General features: G+C 44.5%; 1 protein-coding gene across 2 annotated transcripts in view; it reads left to right on the top strand.

Annotated features, from left to right (window-relative positions):
• Positions 1-23,274, top strand: part of PARN (poly(A)-specific ribonuclease) — a 134,895-nt gene that overhangs the window by 44,716 nt on the left and 66,905 nt on the right. For both annotated transcript variants that reach the window (XM_040439640.1, XM_040439639.1), the window contains exons 14-20: positions 1,705-1,748; positions 2,394-2,436; positions 3,826-3,901; positions 6,611-6,721; positions 6,956-7,025; positions 10,580-10,635; positions 13,807-13,893. In XM_040439640.1, the coding sequence (XP_040295574.1) occupies positions 1,705-1,748; positions 2,394-2,436; positions 3,826-3,901; positions 6,611-6,721; positions 6,956-7,025; positions 10,580-10,635; positions 13,807-13,893 (487 nt within the window). The remainder of the gene's footprint in view (positions 1-1,704; positions 1,749-2,393; positions 2,437-3,825; positions 3,902-6,610; positions 6,722-6,955; positions 7,026-10,579; positions 10,636-13,806; positions 13,894-23,274) is intronic.

Raw genomic sequence — 23,274 nt, 5'->3', positions numbered from 1 at the left:
CCTCTCGCTCTCCCTCCCTCCCCCCTCCTCCTGCTGTAAGATCTCACGCATACAGGGGTTGAGCGAAGTGCCGGCGCATGCGCACTTCGCTGGAAGAAGCCAAATAGAGAAGTCCGCACGGGCGCATCAGGCAGAGGCCTGTGCGCACGCGCGAGATCTTACAGCAGCAGGGAGGGAGAGCGAGAGGCGGCACAGAGGATTAGGAGGCGGCGCAGAAGTCCGGAAAGGCGGCGCTGGGCACGAACGGCGGCGGGTGCGGCCGGCACCTAGCATCGATTCACATCCCCTTGGGCACCTTATTTGTTTGACTGACAGGTTAGTAAAACCTGTTTTTTTTAGCTAAGTAAGCCCACAGATGACATTTATAAGCACACATTAGGAATCGTGAAGACTCCCTGAACATCAGCATATGTTTAGCTGACAGGGGTGAAACCTGGTGACAGAATCCCTTTAAATTATTATTTTTTTTTTTTTTAACCCCTCCAGCGCTATTGTACTATGCATTCTGTATTCAGAATGCTATTATTTTCCCTTATAACCATGTTATAAGGGAAAATGATTATATCGGATCTCCATCCCGATCGTCTCCTAGCAACCGTGCGTGAAAATCGTACCGCATCTGCACTTGCTTGCGATTTTCATACAACCCCTTTCATTTCTATGGGGCCTAGTTACGTGAAAAACGCACAAAGAGGAGCATGCTGCGATTTTCACGCAACGCACAAGTAATGCGTCAAAATCACCGCTTATGTGAACAGCCCCATAGAAATGAATGGGTCCGGATTCAGTGCGGGTGCAATGCGTTCAACTCGCGCATCGCATCCGCGCGGAATACTCGCCCGTGTGAAAGGGGCCTAACTGAACTGGTCCTTTTTAATGTGAGTTTTGGAAATTTTCTTCAAAAATTTAAGAATGGCTTCTAAAATTCTAAGCCGTCTAAAGTCCAAAAAAATACAATGGAATTTACAAGATGATGCAAACAAATGGGAAATGTAAAATACCTATTTTATGACGTATCATTTGCTTTAAAAGCAAAGTTTTCTGTAAATTGTGGATTTTTTTTATTTTTTAAATAAGGGTATAACATATTGACTCAAATTCATCACTGACGTGAAGTACAATATGTCACGAGAAAACTCAATCGCTTGGATATGTACAAGCATTCCAGAGTTATTACCACATAAAGTGATGCATGTCAGATTTGAAAAAATCGGCCTAGGATTTAAGGTGAAAAGTGTCCCGGTACTGAAGGGGTAAGGCTAGGGCTACATGACATGTGTCACGTGACACATGGGGAACAACTATACTGCAACATGTGTCGCGCGCCAATTTTTATGACGGTCTGTGGTGTCACACTGCGACATGTGACTGCGACAGTCGCAGAAAAATCCATCTTGGATGGATTTTTTGCTACTGTCATGTCGCAGTCCGACATCATAGACTAACATTATAAAAATTGTTGTGCGACAAAATGGCGTCATGTAGGCCTAACCTAAACGTGGCACAAAAATGTGACGTAAACAGCCTTTTAACAATAGGCCATTTATGTTTGTCCTGGCCCTTTTTATAGACTAATGCAGGAGCTCTAGGCAGCTAGTCTGCCCCCTCTCCCCACAGCAGTCGGCTGCTGTCTAATTTAGACACAGAAAAGGTAGTGTTAATATGTATATTATATACTGACTATCTTCTTTTTCTTTTTTTAAGGATCTGGAAGAGTTTAAAAGGTTGACAAATTGTGTTTTACCAAGGTAAATTTACTAGCTGTCTTCTATACATTGTAATGTCTTTAGTTTATATATGCAGTATATTATTCTGTTTTGATGTTAAAACAAAAGGAAGTAAAATCATTTAGTATCAGTTGACAGTTATGTTACCAATCCACGACTCATACAGTGACCTTTTATCAAAGGGGTTGTCCAGACTGTAGATATTGATGACCTATCCTTAGCATTAGGGCTGTTTCATACAAGCATGTGCAGTCTGGAAATCGTGATCCTCCGTTCTGGACACTGCTCATTATATGGCATGATACTGATCTATAATGCTGTGTGCTTCTGCGTGACATTACTCTACAGAATCATACTGACATAAACCTGTCACTATGATTCCACGCACGGGCACGTAGCATTATAAAGCAGCGTGCTCCTGCAAGACGAGCAGTGTCCAGAACGGAGGATCACGCTCGCACATGGAGGTTGATTTCCGCACTGGACGCGTTTGTGTGAAACAGCCCATAGTCATCAATATCTGATCAGTGGCTGTCCGGCACCCCACCAATCACCTGCATCATGAATTGTATCTTCCATGTACTCGGCGTTTATGTTTTGAATGTCCTTTTTTTTTCCGTTTAATAAACCAAAAGTATTTATGGTGTGTGTGTTTTTGCTTTCCAGAGTGCTGGACACTAAGCTTATGGCCTCTACACAACCCTTTAAGGTAGTAGTCCTGTCCCATATCTTGGTTATGTTTCTTTACAGCACATCATTTCACTTATGTACATTGTTTAAAACGTGCACCTACCCTTCCAGCTTTATGGATGAGCCGCATGTGTAGAGCTCCGTGTACGAAACTCATGTATACCTCGTCCATAGAAATCTGTCCAATGTTCTCCCCTACAGTGTAGCAGTTACTAACTAAACATTGTGGCCCATATTATGGCCACAAATCCTACAATAGTGTAGATCCCCCTGATGCTAATTGTTTCAGGTCCTTAGATCCACAGTTGGGCTTGGATTTGCAGTAGCCGTATGCTGGTGTGAAACCACCTTGGAGAGAAACTGGTGGAACACTATAGACAGTGATAATCTATCTTCAGGATAGGTCCTTTATATGCAGCCACACCGATCGTGCTGCGGCTTAAGCTGTACAGAGTGGAAGTAGAAGGCTCTTTACACAGTGTCGTTTCTGGCGGCACCGTACTTGAGGTCCATTCAAACGTCCGTAAATGTTCTGCAGATCTGCAAAACGCATATACCGGCCACGTGCGTTCCGCATTTTGAAATGATTGGGTCTGCACCCGTTCCGCAAAATTGCAGAACGGATGTGGACCCAGAACTGCGGACATGTGAATGGACCATGAAGCTCAACTCTCATTTACTTGAATGGCTGCTGAGCTGCAGTACCCCAGCACAGCCACTATACGGTGTACAGGGCTTTCTGCTTCCATCTCCTTACACTGTGTAGCTTTGGGCTCCATAGCTGATCGGTGGGGGTGCTGGGTGTTGAACCCCCACCAATCTGATGTTCATGACCTCTACTGAGGAGAGGTCATTGATATCTGAACCATTGTAATTTTCAATTTAAAGTGTTCAGGCCCTAAACCCCCTTTTAATTATGCACTGCTCAGTCTGCACCAAAATGTTAAGCCCCCGTCTACAGATTTAAAACTTGACGTTTTTTTTTGTGATCAGTTGTCACTTACCTCCTCTCAATGTGGGCACAGATACTCTCCTAGCCGAATGGCAGTGTGTTTTTGTTTTTGTTATTGCACTGGTGTCCTGGAAATGGACATGATCCTAATTCTTGACGGGGCTTGTCTGTCTTTTGTGAATTCCGGTAATTGCTGAGTCTTCTCCATGCATCAGGCAAGGCTAATTATCAGCTTTTGAAGAAGATGGCGCTCGTTACATTTTTGCCATGCTTTTTCATGGCTGTGAATGTATTTGTTTATGGGTTATCCAGCTTGATTTTGTGAATACATGTGTTCCTTTTTGACCAGTTCTTATATGTTCTCCCCCCACAAGGGGGCAGCATGGTTGATTAAAGTTTTACTGCACACAATATACATCTGGTATTAATTGTTCTGTCTCCAATATCTGCTCCTAGGCAATTATTGCACACACTGTCCTCGCCGAACTGGAAAAGAGATTACAGTTGCCTCCTTTCAAACCTCCAAAAGTTGGTAAGACGTCAAGAACCAGTTGGCTTCTGTCAACTACCTATGAAAATCTGTAACTGGCTTCTGTAAAATAAACAGCATTCTCAATAACTGCTCTCAACAAGGCTTTAGAAGACTGTTAAAAAGTATATTTATAGTATATCAGTGCCCGGTCAAGATGTTCTCAGCTACTTAAGCAATATGTTACTGCTTAACGGGGATGTCCAGCCTTTTGAATTATGTTACTAACCGGTTACAATGCTATAAAATGTAATGGAGTAGTTTACTCGCGTAACCAATCCCCAGCTACTCCCATGCTGGTGCTTCCTGCATCCATGCAGGTCTCTGTTCACCCATCTCTAGCAGTTTTCTGTTGACTTGACCACTGCAGCCAATCACTGGCTGTAGTGATGGATCAACGCCACTGAGATCACTGCTGGTGCCATTGATTTACTGTGTATGTGTATTACGAACAGTACAGACCAAAAGTTTGGACACACCTTCTCATTCAAAGAGTTTTCTTTATTTTCAGGACTATGAAAATTGTAGATTCACACTGAAGGCATCAAAACTATGAATTAACACATGTGGAATTATATACATAACAAACAAGTGAGAAACAACTGAAAATGTCATATTCCAGGTTCTTCAAAGTAGCCACCTTTTGCTTTGATTACTGCTTTGCACACTCTTGGCATTCTCTTGATGAGCTTCAAGAGGTAGTCCCCTGAAATGGTTTTCACTTCACAGGTGTGCCCTGTCCGGTTTAATAAGTGGGATTTCTTGCCTTTATAAATGGGGTTGGGACCATCAGTTGCGTTGAGGAGAAGTCAGGTGGATACACAGCTGATAGTCCTACTGAATAGACTGTTAGAATTTGTATTATGGCAAGAAAAAAGCAGCTAAGTAAAGAAAAACGAGTGGCCATCATTACTTTAAGAAATGAAGGTCAGTCAGTCAGCTGAAAAATTGGGAAAACGTTGAAAGTAAGGGCTATTTGACCATGAAGGAGAGGGATGGGGTGCTGCGCCAGATGACCTGGCCTCCACAGTCACCGGACCTGAACCCAATCTAGATGGTTTGGGGTGAGCTGGACCGCAGAGTGAAGGCAAAAGGGCCAACAAGTGCTAAGCATTTCTGGGAACTCCTTCAAGACTGTTGGAAGACCATTTCAGGGGACTACCTCTCGAAGCTCATCAAGAGAATGGCAAGAGTGTGCAAAGCAGTAATCAAAGCAAAAGGTGGCTACTTTGAAGAACCTAGAATATGACATATTTTCAGTTGTTTCACACTTGTTTGTTATGTATATAATTCCACATGTGTTAATTCATAGTTTTGATGCCTTCATAGTCATGAAAATAAAAAACTCTTTGAATGAGAAGGTGTGTCCAAACTTTTGGTCTGTACTGTGTGTGTTTGTTCTGTTTAAAGCAGATCTGTCGAATTAATATGTAGCCCTATGTAATGGCAGCATATTACAGCTACAGGTCTGAACGTCTAGTAGCCAGCACTGCACAAATAAAGACTGCGACGTTTGGCTGACAGGAGCACAGAGGGAATAAACTTTACTCATGTATTTGTGAGGAGAGCGCTCACCCAGCCTGCTGTATGTGCTGCTATAGACACCCAGAAAACTTTTAAAGGGCGTTGTTAGGGTTAATTGTAAACTCTGGCAGCAGCTGTAAATGTGATTTAAAATAAGGGAAGTGATACTTACCACTCTCCTCCCCTGCAACTTCCATGTTGCTCCACGCTCCTGAAGCACTGACGTCTGCAGCGCAACCAATTATTGGCCTCAGCAATACACAGGACGTTGGTGCTCAGGCCAGTGATTGGCTGCAGCAGACACACGTGGGATCAGAACTACTTTGCTGCTGTCCATGAAAAAAAATACTCTGGCAGAGAGGACCAGAACATGATGCTGAAAGTGGCACATGAGAAAGTGGTTTTGATTCTTTTGTTGTTATGTTACATTTACAGACACTTTCTGTGTTTATTTTAAGGGGGTTGGCACATCTCACCCATTGGCATATCACTAGGATATTCCGCTGATGTCAGGTCCCGCGCCTACCTCTAAAACAGGGACGCTAAAGTGAATGAGGGCACACTGTGCAAGCGCGGCCACCCTGCATTCACTTCGTCTATGGGAGAGCTGAAAATGGCCAAGCACCAGCTCTATTTCCAGAACTCCTATAGAGGTAAATGGAAAGATGGCTTCTCTTGCGCAGGGCTCGCTCCTTCACTTTCCCTATTCTAGAGAGGGGATCGGGTCTGAGAAGAGGCACCCTCATCTGACACTGGTGTCATAGCCTAGGGCAGGGATGGGCAAACTGCGGCTCTCCAGCTGTTTTAAAACTACAACGCCCAGTATGCCCAGTCTGCCTACAGCTCGGCATGATGGGATTTGTAGTTTTACAACAGCTGGTGAGCCGCAGTTTCCCCATCCCTGGCCTAGGGGTAAGCCACCAATGTGTGAGACGGGCCAATCCCTTTAACCTGATACATACATACTACATATCACATCTAGTTAATGCGTTATCACTGTGACTGGCAAGTTTTTTGAGAACACATACCTTCACATGACATATTTTCCCATTTTAACCAAAAAATGCGTTCTAATTTACAATGTGGTTAAAAAGTAGTGTACAAAAGCGCACACATCTCGCTGACAAAAGCGGACAATCTAATTTACCAAGTGGATATTGGTGTGATAATTTATTTTCTCCTCTTCAGAGAGTGCTGAAGATTTTCCAAGTTATGATACAAAGGCAGGACAACTTCATGAAGCTGGATATGATGCCTACATCACAGGACTGTGCTTTGTCACCATGGCAGACTATCTAGGTAATGTGTGTCGTTTATCATAGGCTGGTGTTTTATGCCAGTCTATCATATCCCCTGCACTGCTAGAGGATGCAACTAGTTTATGATGGGGCACAGATTCGGCAGTCCATGTGTCCAAACTGAAATCAGTGTTTGACTTTTTTACGCCAGAAAACTGCTGTGTGGGGGGCAATGATAAATTCCCCCCTGTGTTTCTACATGGTGCTAGATGCTGATTCATTGTTTTGTCTATAGGTTCGTTTCTAAGCCCACCGCAAACTCATGTTGCGGCCCAGTCTGATGTGATCAGCCCATTCTTTAACAAGTAAGTCACTTACCTCAGTCTCGAGATGAATGCGTAAAGTATTATGATTGTATTTCAGAAAAAAATGTTTTCATTATGCAGAAGATACAAGGACAAATCTCTACTATATGTACGTCTGCATCTACAAGTGCTTGATTTGTCCTCTTACTCCAAGTTCTTGCACTTTTTTTGTTCTATCAAGAGCTGGGAAAGTCACCAGTGAAGCCCGGAGACGGCTATGTTCCCCTAGCTGTCCTGTACTGCACATCTGCCTAGTTACACAGGGATACAGAACTGGAGAGTCTTCTCTGCATAACTAGACAGGTTTGCCTTGCAGACCTCTTGGGAAGCTAAGCCATGGCCCCTGTGGGGATCTGTAATGGTGACCATATTGGTTTGTCTCCTTCTTTCCAAAGACCTTTTCGAGGTACTTTGTACCTGAGAGCAGTCAGTTATTCTTAAGCTCCAGCTCTTCCCGTCCATCTACTGATTGACAGTTCTCTTCTAGGGAGAAAAGTAAGGAGAAGACTGTCAATCATCAGCAGACGGACGGGAAGAGCTGGAGATTATGAATAACTCTTTCCTTGGGAAGATTTGACTCTTTTCCAGGCCCGTGCTGCAATGATTATGATGCTGGTTCTCGGCAGCCACTTACTTTTAGCTCATGAGTGACACACCGCTGACATCAGCATTTCTGTCACTACTTTATACTGTACTCTGTGAGTTCAGCAGAACCTCGATGACAGGTTCCCGTTAATGCCATTCACTATCCACTCCATCCATTAGCTCTGACAGCTTGGCCTCCAGCCGCTTCGGTCTTCTCCTGAATGCCCAGTTAAGCCTCATTCACACGTCCGTGCTCAAATCTGTGAGCAGGTGGTCAGTGTTTCATCCGTGAATCTGTCCGTAAAGGGTCCGTTTTTTGCGATCTGTGTTGCATCTGTGTTTCACTGACACTAAACAGCTGAAAAATAATTTTCAAAGAATCTCTTCTTAATGATCTTTGAAACACGGATGCAACACGGATGGCATCCGTGGTTTTCATGGACCCATAGACTATAATGGGCGTGATGGATCCGAGAACACGGACAAAATAGAGCGTGCATCCGTGCTAAAATACTGATGTCTGAATACACACATTAAAATGAATGGGCACGTGTGCTGCCCGTGGAGAACATGTACCGCACACGTCCGTGAAACACGGACGTGTGAATGAGGCTTTCGGCTGAATAATGATCAAATCAGAGTTGATTAACTTTGATTTAATTAAATTTCAGCTTAGACGAGCGTTCAGGATAAGACAGAAGAAGCAGCCGAAGACTGAGCCGTCAGTGCTGATTTGATGGAATGGATAGTGAGCGGCATTGAGCAGCGTGCTATGTATTGGAAGAGGCTTAAGAAGTGAAATGCTGTAACCTTTTTAATAAAAAAACAAGTGCAAAATTACTCTTTATCGCATAATACATGTACTTCAATAATAAAAATGGATCCAAAGGTGTCCATAGGCTTTAAAGTGTCTTACCTGTGGAATACATGTACTCCATAGTCAAGGAGTTATCAAGGAGTGAAGTTTTATTATTATTTTTTTTGTATTGGTCTCTATAGGCGATGTCCACACTTGCGTGGGTTAATTTAGAGCATTCATTTAAAAAAAAGAATGAAAAAGGTCCTCAATAAATATCCTTTTGTTTCCTGTGGAGTTGTGCACTGATCTGACCAGGGGGTTACCTTTAGGTGTATGATTTTCAGATTTCGAAGATCCCTTAGCTGCAGGTTTTATTTGCGGTTGGTGAGTTGGAGGCGAGCAGAAGCCGAGAGGGGCATTTGTAGGGTGATAAATTTTGCCTCCTGCTGCGCAGCTGAGTGTGCTGAAATGATTATGGAGGGCCGCTATTTGAGTTATGCGTGAAATAAATGTTTTTGAGTTCATAGCGTGCCCTTGGCTCCGAGGAGTTGGTTTAACTGCTTCCTCGTAAATTAGTGCAGCCAACCTGAGAGAGCGGTGTAGCAGATCCACGCAGGCACCATACAAAGGGTTAGTGTGAGGCTTGTTGCTCTTGGACCCTGTCGGTGTTTGTTAGATAACTGTCCGGCCCATAAAGACAGCGTGACTTTGATTCTGGCCACTTGAAATAACACTGGGCAGGAAGGAATAACAAACCTGCGCGTTTGTAAAGATTTTTGGTTAAATACCAAAGTATTGATTTATTTTAAGTAGGAAACTGCGCAAATGTTTTTCTCCAAATACTTTTTTATTTTTCTTGAAAAACCACAGTGTAAACGTTCTTCAGGATTACAACATTAGACATGGTTCAGATGACCCTGGACCTTTCCCTGTATTTCTGACTCCGATGGGTGCAGTAGTACCCATAGGCGCCTTCACTGCTTTCCTACACACACGTGTAAAGGAAGATGATGAAACGGTTACCGTATTTTACGCTTTATAAGACGCACCCCTGGTTTAAGAGTAGGAAAATAAGAAAAAAATATTTTTCATCAGACCTCATATCAGATCCTCACATCAGACCCCCATAAATATCTGGACATCACATCAGCCCTCCATGTCAGACCCCCATCAGATCTCAGATCACATTAAAGTAAAAACCTCCTCTTACCTATCCTATGCCGCGTCTCCTTTTCACCTCCGTCAGAAGTTGCGCTCCCCTGTCTTCCCAGACTGCGTGCAGTATCAGGTCATAGTGCGCGTACAGCATCAGGATGTTTTGCAGCAGCTGGAGGGCAACGAGTTTGACATCCCCCAGTGTAAAGCAAGGAGTTGGAAACGACAACTGCCTGTGTGTCTGATAAGACAGTAGGTGGAGGAAAACGCCAGACACCTCATTTGTGTCTGTCTTCCTTTGGTTGCCATTTAAAGGGGTTGTGCCAGTTGTTAAGCTATCCCTTATCCACGAGGTAGGTGATCACTAGCTGCTCGCTGGGAATCTTGACAACTGCATGCGCACTGCCACTGTTTTGGCTACCTCAGGTGCTTCCATAGAGAATGAATGTTGCGGCAGTGTGCATGCCCTTTAAGAGGACCTTTCACCACTCCTGACATGCATGTTTTAATAGCTACGAGTACGTGCACTCCCCATGTAATAACAATTCTGGAGCATCTGTTCTTATGGCTCTGTCTTGTGCCATTCCTTTAATATTTCTACTAGAAGTTATGAATGAATTTGTAGCAGTCTGCAGTAAGGGTACAAAGGGGTGGTAACCAGTTGGGGGTGTGTACACAGACTCTCTATCCAATCAGTGCTGCCATTGTCAGACTGTGCAGGTACACACCCCCAACTGGTTACCACCCCTCTGTACCCTTACTGCAAGCTGCTGACACTTCATTCATCACTTCTAGTAGAAATAATAAAGGAATGGCACAACATAGAGCCATAAGAATAGAGGCTCCAGAATTGTTATTACATGGGGAATGCATGAAGCTATTAAAACAGGCGTGTCAGGAGCGGCGACAAGTCCTCTTTAAATGTGTTACTGTACATTGGTGGTTTTTAGGGTTGGTCTCTAGTCAGTTATCATTTGTAAAGATGCTTCACTTTTTTCTGTTGTCACTCTTTCAGGCTTTTTTTGATGAGAATTACGGACATCCCATACCTCAATCTGGACGGTCCAGACTGTAAGTAATTTTGTGAGGACCTCTTCTGTCCACCGTGCACACAACAGTTACCAGCTTTGCATTATTAATCGGATGCGCACTTTAAGAACAGCTGCCAGTTTTCTATTTTGGCCATTAGACATCTAAACCTGCAGAAGCAGATGGGGAGGATCAGTAACTGCTGTATGACTAAACATTTGAGCAGTCTGCATAGTGAAATCTTGCTGATTACTTTTTCCATTAACGTTGGTTGTGCAGTATCAGAATATTGATGACGATCCTCAGGATAGGTCATCACTATCAGATCGGTGGAGCGCTGACTCCCGGCACCCCGCCCATCAGCCGTCTGTAGGGGGCACTTGAATGGAAGGAGCAGTTGTAATGACACCGCGCTGCCTCTACAACCTAGTTGGCGTGAAGTTAAATATTGAAGGGGATGCAACACTTACACAAGCGCTGCGACTCCTTCAAACAGCTTATGTGGGGGTGCTGAGAGTCGGACCCCTGCTGATTTTGGCATTGATATTGCACGACCCATTTAAGCAATTTTGCATCTGGTCAGAACTGAGGCGAGATGGGAAATGGTGACAAGTAGCAGCTAGTGAGGGAACCACGCCTTGGCGTTCTTCATGAAAAATGTCTGCAGGAGACAACAAGCAGAGTAAGATGCTATCTGAAGATCAGTGTAATATTAAACCTCAGGGCTCATCGTGATCACTTTCTGGTGTACATTACTCTGACTAATAATTGCTCGAGTTTTGTGCCTGAAACATTTAGAGATTAAGTTACAACTCTTTCCATTTTTTTTTCAAAATGTGGAAACTTTGGTATACTTTTAGTTCAAGCACCGATGTGAAGTGAATTAAAGGGGTTGTGCCGCCCTTACATATTGATGACCTATTCCCATCAAGATTACACTGAGTGTCTCGCTTGCAGCAGCGGTGCGGTGTAATTGCATGTCCTTGTCCCAAGCACTTGTAACTACCCTGCGCCACCAAGAATACCGCAACGATGATCAGTGTAATCTTGAGCTCTGCCTCCTCTATTGATGACCTGTTTTGAGGATAGGTCATAAATATGTACTGGCTGCTCAACCCCTTCAAGGGAACCTGTCGCCTCCACTATGCTGGCCTCACTGAAGGCTGCACCGTGAAGCGACAGACCAACTGATTTCAGTGGTCTGGCAGTCAGTACTTTTAGATTACTGACATGACTGACTCACTAGAGCTGCAATGGAGATGTGTCCGATGACACTCGCTGGCCTCACCCTCTCCTGACCATGGCTGGTAGGTTATTTCCTGTGTGTAAAAGGAAATAAATCTGCCGCGGGACCAGCGAGTCTCATCGGACTCCTCTTCTTCGCAGCACTGGCACACTGTTTGGCATGAAAGTACTGTAAAAGTACTGATTGCCAACTGTGGACTCAATACATGGGGTGTTACCCTAAATATTTCCGTTGACCACTAGGCCTAATAATCTCCTGATTGTTGTCCAGTCCTTTTGTACATCAATAATCCGTTTCCTCAGTTGCACTAATAAATTGCGCTTACGCAAGGTGATGAGTTCCTCCACTCCATGTAAGGCCCTCACTTAATTCCATAAAGTTCTTTTTTTGGCATTTGTTACGGCCCAGGAATTACATCATGCATTCCATGTCATCATCCCTCATTATGCACAATAATCATGGCTATAATTTTGGAAGTTTGAGTAATTCCTCCGACATAAATGTAACAACTGAAGCCAAAAATACATTGTCTTATTTTAAGCTTGGTTAACGGAAAACCGGGTTTAAATAAAGGCTCTGACGTTGGTGTAAACTGTATGTGTTGGAAATGCTTTTGCGCTATATATTTATATTTATTCCCAGTAACTTTTTACAATAGAAGCTGGTCTTTGGAGGGACCCTATTAAGTGTGTTCGGATTCCTTTGTACAAACTGCACTATTAGTACATGAAGTCGTAAGAGAGGATCATTTTTTTTAAATAAAACAAAAATGTCATGATTTGTCTATTGTCCCCTGTTTGAACGAAGCGTCAGTCATGCCTACGCACTGGTGCTCCATTCAAATTGTATTGGACTGGAAAAGATGGCCAAGTGCTGTACTTGTCCTGCTGGTGGAGCGCCGCACCCTTCTCTTTTCCCAGACAGTGACGCACCTGGCCGTGTAGGGAGCTGTGGTGGCTGGCAGCACTGTGCAGGGGAAGAACCATGAAGAAGTTGTATCATTCTCGGGATCGGCAGAGGTCCCAGTGCCATCACTGTATGACAAAAAAAAATAAAAAAAACTTTTTAAAGGGAACCGGTCATCAGATCAGCGCCATATAACATATTTTTTGTGACTCTGCTCTCATCATACAGTTCCCATCACAAATTATTTTTTTCTAATCATAGCCAATTTAAAGAAATCACCTTCCTAAAATGTACCGAGCTGCGGGACCTGGAGTGGCTCCGTGCTATCGCCAAGTCACGGATCTGCTGCTGTAAACCTGCCCATCCGACTGTGACTGACATGCCTCCAGCGGTGGCCATGCACAAGATTTCAAGTGCGCCAGCAATGATGCGGCCAAGCTGGAGGCACGTCAATCAGAGCTGGGTGGAAGGCCTTACAAGCAGCAGCTCTGTGATTTGGCCATCGCGTGGAGCCGCCTCGTTCGGGCAAGTCTGTTACATTTTATAAAGCTGATTTCTTCGACATGGCTGATAAAACAAAAACTACAAGACGCGATGGGAACTGTATGATGACGGCAGCTTCACCATGTGATTAGTTACTTGGCGCCAATCTGTTGACAGGTTCCCTTTTAAAGGTGGTGCTAATTATAGAAGTCTGCTGGAAATCTGTCCCTTGTTCAAATTTGGTGGACTTCTTGTGTTCACTAGCGGTGTTTGCTTGTCCTCTAAAGGGGTCGTCCAAGTTGTTTGATTATAGATTTAACCTGCCGGTGGAATCCCGTATACCGCTTCAGCAAATCGCTCGCCTCAGCGCTGTATGGTGCCCGACTGCTGAGGCCAGGGATTGTATACGGGACGTCATGGCTGCAGAGAGAGCAGAGGCACTAGATCACACAGGGCTCTGGAAGGCAAGACGTTTATTTTTGCAGGTTAAATCAAACGACTTGGGCAACCCCTTTAACATTAGACCTACAGTGGAACTCTATAATGGAAGCTGAATATATGTGTCTTTTGTATTTTAGTGCTCCCCAAGCGCGATAATGTCCTCCATGTGACATTTCCTAAAGAATGGAAAGCCAGTGACCTTTATCAGCTGTTCAGTGCCTTTGGTAAGTCTTGTTAACTTCCATAGACCTGACATTTTTATGTCTTGCCTCGTTCATGGCTGAGATTACTGCTTGAGTGAAATAGATTTGTAAGCTGCTCCAGGTAACGATTGCTTTGTCGAGGTCTTTGGTCTGATGGTGTTTTTCAGTCTCCCACCTACTTTTATGTTGCAGAGATGGCAGTTTAGCTCATTCTAAACAGCATCTTTGTTTTACGCACGTCATCTGTAATATTCCGGATTTCATCTCCTTTTATTGTGCTCTTATAGCAGTGCAGTATTGCATCTGCCCACGTGTCTGTCCTATTTTAAAAGGGTTTAAGATGCCATAGTCGCCCCTACGGTCCCCCAGTGCTGCCTTTTCTGATGCTTGTCGGTCTATCGGACAACCACATCAGTTATAGATTGTTCCTGCTAAATCTCCCCACTCCCATGAAAGAATATAATTTGGGGTACTTGGCAGAGAAATCTCATCATACAAGGGATTACCGAACTATACAATTTTTCCAATATATTCTCCTTTATAGTTTTTTTATCTCTGCTTGCTTTCATTCAGCAGAAACCTTCATTGTGGGTAAGAATGTGTCCATGGCCACGTGACGGTAACATGGCTGTGTTAGAGCTGTTGCCAAGTTTACCGTTATTCAATTTACTCCTGTAATGTAACGGCCATTAGATGACCATTTAGAGGACTATTATGGCTCCATGTGTGAGCTTTTGGGCTCATCTGATTACACATCACTGGATCCAGCCCCGTTTTAGCATTACCTATATGGCACCTTCCTGCTGGATGCAGCTTTAAACGGGTAGCTCCCAATGAACACATTTATCCTCTATCCTGTGGATAGGGAATAAACTACCTTGAATGGCATCTGTCAGCAGATTTGTACCTATGACACTGTCTGACCTGTTACATGTGCGTTTGGCAGCTGAAGGCATTTGTGTTGGTCCCATGTTCATATGTGCCCGCATTGCTGAGAAAAGTGATGTTATAATATATGTAAGTGAGCCTCGAGGTGCAACAGGGGCGTTGCCGTTACACCTAGAGGCTCTGCTCTCTCTGCCACTGCTGCGTCCTCTGCACTTTGACAGGCCCAGGTGTGATGACGTTTTCACTGACTGCTTCTGTCAAAGTGCAGAGGGTGCGGCAGTTGCAGAGAGAGCGGAGCCTCTAGGAGTAACGGTAACGCCCCCATTGCTCCTAGAGGCTCATTTGCATGTATGAAGACATCATTTTTCTCAGCTATGCGGTCACATATGAACATGGCACCAACACAAATGTCTTCGTTTGCCAAGCGCACATGTAGCAGGTCAGCCAGTGTCATAGGTACAGATCTGCTGACAGATGCCCTTTAATGGGACAGCTTTTTAAATGGATGCGTGTTCACCTGTCTTGCCTGGTAAGGTGTAAAATGCAGGATAAGAATGAATAGACAGATGGCCATACTTGCGTGCAGTTCCCTCCATTCACTCCTATAGGAGTTATAGATGCAGCCGTACACACCCCTTTCTGATCATTAGGGGTCCAGCACCTATCGGACATTTGGTGGGAATACCCCTTTAATTATAAATGCATTCAGAATATCTACTTTTCCCCTATATGAACTAGCCAACATTACAGCACTATATACTATACGGCCATTACATATTATAAACTGCCATAGGAGCGGAGAACAAGCATAAGAGGTGGAGAACATATTGGTACTTGGGCAGAAATGAATGTTCCTATCTGCTGGGAACATCTTATGCTTGTGAATCTCCATATATTCAGAGGTTTTCTGGTGGAAAATTTTAAGAAATCAATATAAATGTGCAATTAAAAAAAAAAAAAAAATTTAATAAAAATAAAGGTAAGCTGGCTGCAGCTGGAGCCCGTATTATAGTTAGCTATTGCATTGCTTATTTCATCTCCTCTTCTGGAATATAGGATTTCTAGAAGAAGTTGGCTCATGCATGAACCTGTGCAACCTAATCTTCACGTCTCTGACATATTTTCTTCTGATTACATTACATTAGCCGTCTGACGGTCTCCATTTACTGTTATATTCCACAGCGATGTAAGGAAGGGTTTGGGGGCCTGTACTGAGGGTCTGTATGAATATGAGGAACAGTTTTATTTTATTAGGCTTTTAATTTTAAATCTTAATATTAATTGGTTTTAGGATTACAACAACCTCCTGGAACAAGCTCAAGCAAGATAGGAATGTGTAAAGCACTTTAACTCCTTAACACATAATTCCATACATAGAAGGGGCTGTACGAACCTTCCTGGTGCCCAGCCACTCCCGCCTGTGAAGGAGCCCAGCACCGCCCATGTCCTCCGAATCGCCGCCTTTAATCACCGATTGCCGTAATCTCGCGATGTGCGAGCTCGCGCATGCGCAGTGCCTGTATAGTGTTCCTTCCTTGTGCTGGCATCAGCCTAAGGGAAAACTGCGCATGCGCGAGCTTGCGCATCGCGAGATTACGGCATTCTATCGGTGATGATAGGAGGAGTTTCGGAGGACATAGGCGGTGCTGGGCTCCTTCACAGGCGGGCGTAGCTGGGCACCAGGAAGGTTCGTAAATAGGCCAGCAGACATCTTCTAACATCTAAGGCAGGGATGCTCAACCTGCGGCCCTCCAGCTGTTGCAAAACTACAACTCCCAGCATGCCTGAACAGCCTACAGCTATCAACCTACAGCAGGGCATTGTGGGAGTTGTAGTTTTGCAACACCTGGAGGGCCGCAGGTTGAGCATGCCTGATCTAAGCAATGGAATTTCTGTTCTGAACTATTGGAAGGGTTTGGAAAAAAGGACGGCAGCACAATATCTTGGCTTCTGTGAAAATCAGAGACTACTTTGGGTAAAAAGGTTGGAAGTGGTCTAATGACTACTTGGTTCTCCAGAATAGTGGTGTAAGGAGGATAAGCCGAAAAGGCTTGGATCTCTGATATCCTCCTAGCTGAGTTGATGGCTAAGAGGAAAGCCATTTTTATGGACAGGATGTCTATCGAAACTTCGGACAGAGGTTGAAAGGGCTCCTGTGTAAGTGCTGTCAAAACCCTATTTAGATCCCAGGGAGGGGAAAAGAGGTCTTAGGGAAGGATGGAGTCTAGCTGCTGCAGATAGAAAACGCTTAACCCAAGGGTGGACAGCTAGTTGGAAGTCAAAAAAGTAACTCAAAGCTGCCACCTGCACCTTTAAGGTGGAAGCCTTGAGCCCCTTATTCAGACCAGCTTGTAGGAAATCCAGGATCTTAGGGACTTCTGGAGGGCTAAACGTATCTGGACTGGACCCTAAAAAGGAAGAGAAGGTTTTCCAGACTCTGTTATACTTTCTAGCTGTAGTAACCTTCCTGCGGCCTAAAAGGGTGGAAACTGTCGGAAAGGCCTCTCCCTAACCCTGTCAACTTCCATACTGATAACTGCAGAATTTCTGGGTTGGGATGTAGGACCGGGCCCTGGGAGAGAAGATCTTCCCTCGGAGGAATGATCCAAGGGGGCTCCCTGGATAGGTTCATCAGGGTTGAATACCACTCTCTTGGGCCATCTTGGGGCTACTAATATTATGGAGGCTTTTTCCCTCTGGACTTTTTTCAGGACTTGTGGAATTAGGGAAAAGGGAGGGAAGGCGTATCCGTATTCCTGATTCCAGTCTTGAGCTAGACCGTCTATAGCTGTAGGATTCTCTGAACGATTTAGGGAGAATAATCTTTCCACCTACCTGTTCTTCCGGGAGGCAAAGAGGTCTATTGTCGGAGACCCAAATCTGGACACAATCTGAGAGAATACTTCCTCGTTCAGACTCCATTCTGCTTGACCGAGCTTGACTCGACTTAGAAAGTCGGCTAGAATATTCTCTTTCCCCCTTAGATGGACTGCGGATAGAAAGAGGTTCCTCTCTTCTGCTACCTGAAAAATCTCCTGGCAGAGGGGGAGAAGGGATGGTACTCTTGTTCCGCCCTGACGATTTTATATAAGCCACTGTCGTTGAGTTGTCTGAGTAGAAGACAATTTTTCTGTTTGAGACTTCCGGAATTGCAATCTTTAGGGCCATCACTACAGCTTTGAGCTCCTTTGTAGTTTGAAGTGCATTTTCTTGTTTTTAAGTACCACCTTCCTTGCCAGGGACTGGCGTCCGTAGTTATCATCATGGGATCTGCAAAAGACCAAGGCATTCCCACCGAGAGGTTCCTTTGGGACGTCCACCATAGAAGGTAATGATCTTGCTCTGGATGAAAGATGGAACCTTTCCTCCAGCGTTTGTGGAAGTCCATTCCAGGTCTGCAATATATCCGCCTGCAGTGGTCTCGTGTGAATCTGCGCGAAGGGTACGGCTGGAATCGTAGCCGTCAAATGACCCAGTACCATCATTGCTTGTCTGAAAGAACACTGGAAGGAACGAAACAGGTCCCAAACATGCTCTATGGTGGACGAGACTTTCCTTTGAGGGAGAATTGTCTTCTGGGACTTGGAGTCTAGCTGCATTCCTAAAAAGGTGCAATTCTGAGACGGGGTTAGACAAGCTTTTGCATGATTTATCTTCCACCCAAGATCTTTTAACAGGGAACATACCAGAACTAGATCTTTCTGTAATTGGTCTTCTGTGTGGGCAATGAACAAAAAGTCGTCCAGATAAGGTATCAACACCACCCTGGACAGACTGAGGAAGGCCACCATCTCCGCCACCACTTTTGTAAAAATTCTCGGGGCTTGTGATACCCCGAAGGGGAGTGCCCTGTGTTGTAAATGCAGAAGCTGACCATGCATGTAGACTGCTGTTCTCAAATTTTTGGGGGAGGAAGCATGAATTGGGATATGGTAATAAGCATCCTCAAGACCTATGGTCGCCATCCAGTCTTTGAACAATAGATCTAGGGTCGTTTTTATTATTTCCATGCGAAACCTTTTGTATTTTAAGAACTTGTTTAACTTTAAGTTCAATATCATGCGAAAGGATCCGTTGGGTTTCTTGACCAAAAATAGAGGGGAGTAAAACCCCTTGCCTTCCTCCCTCTTGGGTACCTGGCAGACTACACCCTTGTCTAGTAGTAAACTGACTTCCGATTCCAGCACCTTGGACTTTTCGTAGTCTCTAGGAAGGGGAGTGTAGGTGAAAGAGTCTTGAGGATAAGACAGGAACTCCAACCGGAATCCCTTTCTTATGCCCCGAGGACCCACTTGTTCTGGGTAATCCCTGTCCAAGCCGGAAAAAAGTAAGCCAACCTGGAGTCTGGCATCATTGTTTTTTCCCTTTCGGGGTATTCTCCTGTGTCTTAAAGATGAATCCACCTGATCTTTTCTGAAACCTGTCTCTTTTTTTATCATAAGGTTAGCCCCTCTCTCTTCTAAAGCTCTGCTGGGGTTTACAAAAGAAGGGATTCCTCTGAGGAGTAGGAAATCCCTTCTTCTTCTCTGAAGCTTTCTCCAATATTTCATCCAGACAAGATCCAAAAAGTCTGTTCCCTTCACATGGAAGGGTGCAGAGTCTGGCTTTAGAACCTTGATCCCCTTTCCATGACTTAGGCCAAATGGCTCTTCTAGCGGCATTGGTCATGGCCGAGGATTTGGCATCGAAACGGATAACAACGGTAGAAGCATCTGTTAAGAAATCCGCCGCCTTAGAGAATGTAGGTTAGGAGGCCAGGATTTCTTCCCTAGGTTTCTTTTCTTTCAGATGAATCTCTAGCTGGTCCAACCAGAGACGGAGGGACCTGGACACCCAGGTAGCTGCAATAGCAGGTCTGAGACAAGTGGCTGATGTTTCCCAGGCACATTTGAAATAAATATTGGCCTTTTTATCTAGAGGATCAGACAGACAACCTAGATCATCAAATGGAAGTGCTGCTATTTTGGCGACCAGGGCGTAGGAGCCTTATCCCATGTTGAGGATACCTCTTCATCATACGGGTACTTTCTTTTAACTGAGGTGGGAATAAAAAAACTTCCTGTCAAGATTTTTCCACACTTTTTTTTTATCTTTAGATAAGGCCCTATAAATTTTCGTGCATAGTAAAGACCCTATGTTTTTTGGGGCCTAGCGCTTGGAAGGCTTGATCCGCAGCAGATCTAGATTGTTTGATATCTTCTAGCTGCATAGTGGATCTTACAGCTTTCAGTAATGGCTGTGTATCCTCAGGGGGAAAAAAAGGATCTTCCTTTTTCTGTCCTGATTCTTTATCTTCAGTACCAGAAGAGTCAAATTAACCGCTTTCATATTCTGTGGACCTATCCGGGGACCTGGTACGGCCTTTACTGAATGCTTTAAGTGAAGCCTTCACTTCTGACCTAATCAAACATTTCATGGACCTGGTCAAACTCTGGGACTCTTTCGCCACAAGCTTATCTATGCATGTAGAACACAAAGGTTTAAGGTGTGAAGCGGATAGGGCCACTTTGCATCTTGCTTATTCCTTGTGCCTGGTCTTGCTAGAAGACTTTTTTGGCAGCTTTGAGGTCTACAACAATCAAATAATATACCATTAGTAAGGAAAATAACTTTCTCACCCATAGCGAAGAAACTTTTCCTTCCCCACTCCTTAGGAACGGTACCGGGCTTGCGGGCCTCAAGGGTTCCAGGGGTTCAGCGCGTCCATCCACAGGTTCCATCACACTGACAAAGCTGGGAACCTCTTCAGCACAAACACTGTGTGCCTCCACGCTGGCTGCCTGCTCCTGCAGCCGCTCTTATATTTGAAAAAACACGCCTCGGCTCCTACTTCTGGTATCCTACGGTCCCTGAAGGCTCCGACCCCCGACGTCATCAAAATGCGCCCAAGAGCAGCCGCGCACATGCGCAAAAGCGCTTGATGCACGCGGCCGCCCATCTTAGTACTGGCGGCGGCCCTCACCCTCGGGACAAGAGTGGGGAGCCGCCTGAACACTGCCACAGCGGCTCCCGTCACGGCCACGGCTCCTGGCACTCACCCCCGGGACAAGAGTGGGGAGCGGCTTCCGGCACTGCCACAGAACTACCGCTCCCCAGGGAAAAGGTCTCCGTACGGCAATCGGCCCAGCCACTCTTCGGCAGCGGACCTCCGCTGCCCCTTCTCAGGATCTCCCATCCGGAGGACAGGAAACCTGAACTGGTGCTTGGTGGGGGTGTGTTCTTTTTATCTTCTCGGGTTTCCTGTCCAGGTGGGAGGTCCTGAGTAGCATAGGGTGCCATCATGGGTGAGATCCCTCTGATGCTTTTGAAGCTCTCTGAGGCTTTTGCTGTGGGATGCGACTAAGAAAATTTCAGGAAAGACCAACTAGAGCAGCTGAACTTTATTTGGGGTTAATCAGAGGCACTTTAAATGATGGCAGGTGTATGCTGACTCCTATTTAACATGATTTTGAATGTGATTGCTTAATTCTGAACACAGCTACATCCCCAGTTATAAGAGGGTGTGCACACTTTATTTTAGTTATTTTTGTTTTCTTCCCTCCACCTAAAAAAAAATTCAGTTTGTTTTTCTATTGAGTGGTACAGTTTATAGGTCGCAATAAAGGTTGAATAAGTTCTAAAATGATTTGTCATTTTTTTACAGCGCAAAAACCTGACATTTTATCAGGGGTGTGTAGACTTTTTATATCCACTGTTATATACTGGGTTGGCACTAAGAAGGGCCTCATATATACTGGGGTACATGAAAATCCTTATGTATACTGACGGCTTTAACGGGAACCTGTCACCTCAAAAACGCAAACAAAACTGCCAGCATTACCTTATAGTAGCCCCCAGTCTGTTCATAATCATTTGTTTGATGCTTAAAAAAAACGATATTTTAAGCGCCATTAGCGCTATCTTGCCGGTCAGCTTCAAGTCAAGGAGGAGCGGCTTCCTTGCTTTAAGTCACATGGAATTAAATTAAAATAACATTTAATGGTGGTACAACCCCTTTACACAGTCCAAAAGAGTAGGCATAAACCCTTTCAGGCTATTTAACTATCCAAACGTCAGACTGGTCTATGGCAGTGCAGCGATTCTGTATTAAAGAGGTTATTCCACAATTGATGTAAAAAAGGAAAATCGGACATCACATTGTACATGACAGTATCTTTCTAATAAAGCTAGAACCAGCCCTGTACCTCACATGGATCCAGAGATCTCCACATTCACTGCTCCAATTGTTCGGCTAGATTATCTTCAGCCTGGCAGCTCAGGGGCCATGTCCTTTCTGCTGCAGCTCTCTCCTTGTAAGGCCTCTTTCACACGACCGTATGGCTATTTCAGTGTTTTGCGGGCTGTTTTTCAGGGATCCGTTGTTCCGTTTTTTTGTTTCCGTTCCGTTTTTCCGTATGGCATATACAGTATACAGTAATTACATAGAAAAAATTGGGCTGGGCATAACATTTTCAATAGATGGTTCCGCAAAAACGGAACGGATACGGATGCATTTCCGTATGTGTTCCTTTTTTTTTTTTTTTTTTTGCGGACCCATTGACTTGAATGGAGCTACGGAACGTGATTTGCGGGCAATAATAGGACATGTTCTATCTTTCAACGGAACGGAAATACGGAAACGGAATGCATACGGAGTACATTCCGTTTTTTTTGCCGAACCATTGAAATGAATGGTTACGTATACGGCCTGCAAAACGAAAAAAAAAAAAGGTAGAGTGAAAGAGGCCTAACTGTCACAGCTTCTAACAGAACATATGGCTGGTGGCAGTTGAAGATTTAAACTGAGCACATTCGACCGGCTCTGTGAGATGGACAAAAAAATAAGGAAAAGATCAAGCAGCAGGTGGCGCTATACAGATAGTTTTATTGAATAACTCAGTAGCTATACTAAATTTTCAATTACATGCAATTAGAAAAGTATTCGGATCCAGTTGCTGGTTTGAAAAATGTAGAGTATGTTTCATGACACAACCCTTTTAAAAGTGCAGACTAAGAACAGGGTCCCTTGTTCTGACAGTGGCCTAAAAAGCTGGAGAATAACATGAAAAATTATGGTCCATGCTCTGCAGAACAGACCCACAGCAAAAAGCACAATTTATTGCCGTTTGCTGAAATTTTCAGACGAGAGCAAAGTATTTAAGTAAACTGCGACGGACCGGAACACGTGCCTGCTTTTTCGTGGCTCCGTGTAACCAGAAATGAGCTAATCAGTGGGTCCGTTATTATGACTTCGCCACCTGGACTGAAGTCGACAGATCTGTAATCCATCTCCTTCCAGCAGGACTGAGGGAGACGGCTGTGGAGGATAAAAGGGCTTAGTCTGCTTCACCCAAAGACTCTGATGAAAGGCCAGACAATCTGACCAGGTTCTTTATGTAATGCTATAGTCTCCTTGTACTTCCAGCAATAAAGAAAAGTGTTGCAGACTATAATTGCTTAATTTTATGCTTTCTCGTGTGACTTCCAAGTATGCAACAGCTGGGAACGCCGTTCTCCGGTTTGCTCTTGGCAAAC

The sequence above is a fragment of the Bufo bufo genome, chromosome 7, assembly GCF_905171765.1.
Source record: "Bufo bufo chromosome 7, aBufBuf1.1, whole genome shotgun sequence".
NCBI lineage: Eukaryota > Metazoa > Chordata > Amphibia > Anura > Bufonidae > Bufo > Bufo bufo.
Note: the sequence above shows the minus strand (reverse complement) of the source record. Positions and strands in the feature narration are given on the sequence as shown.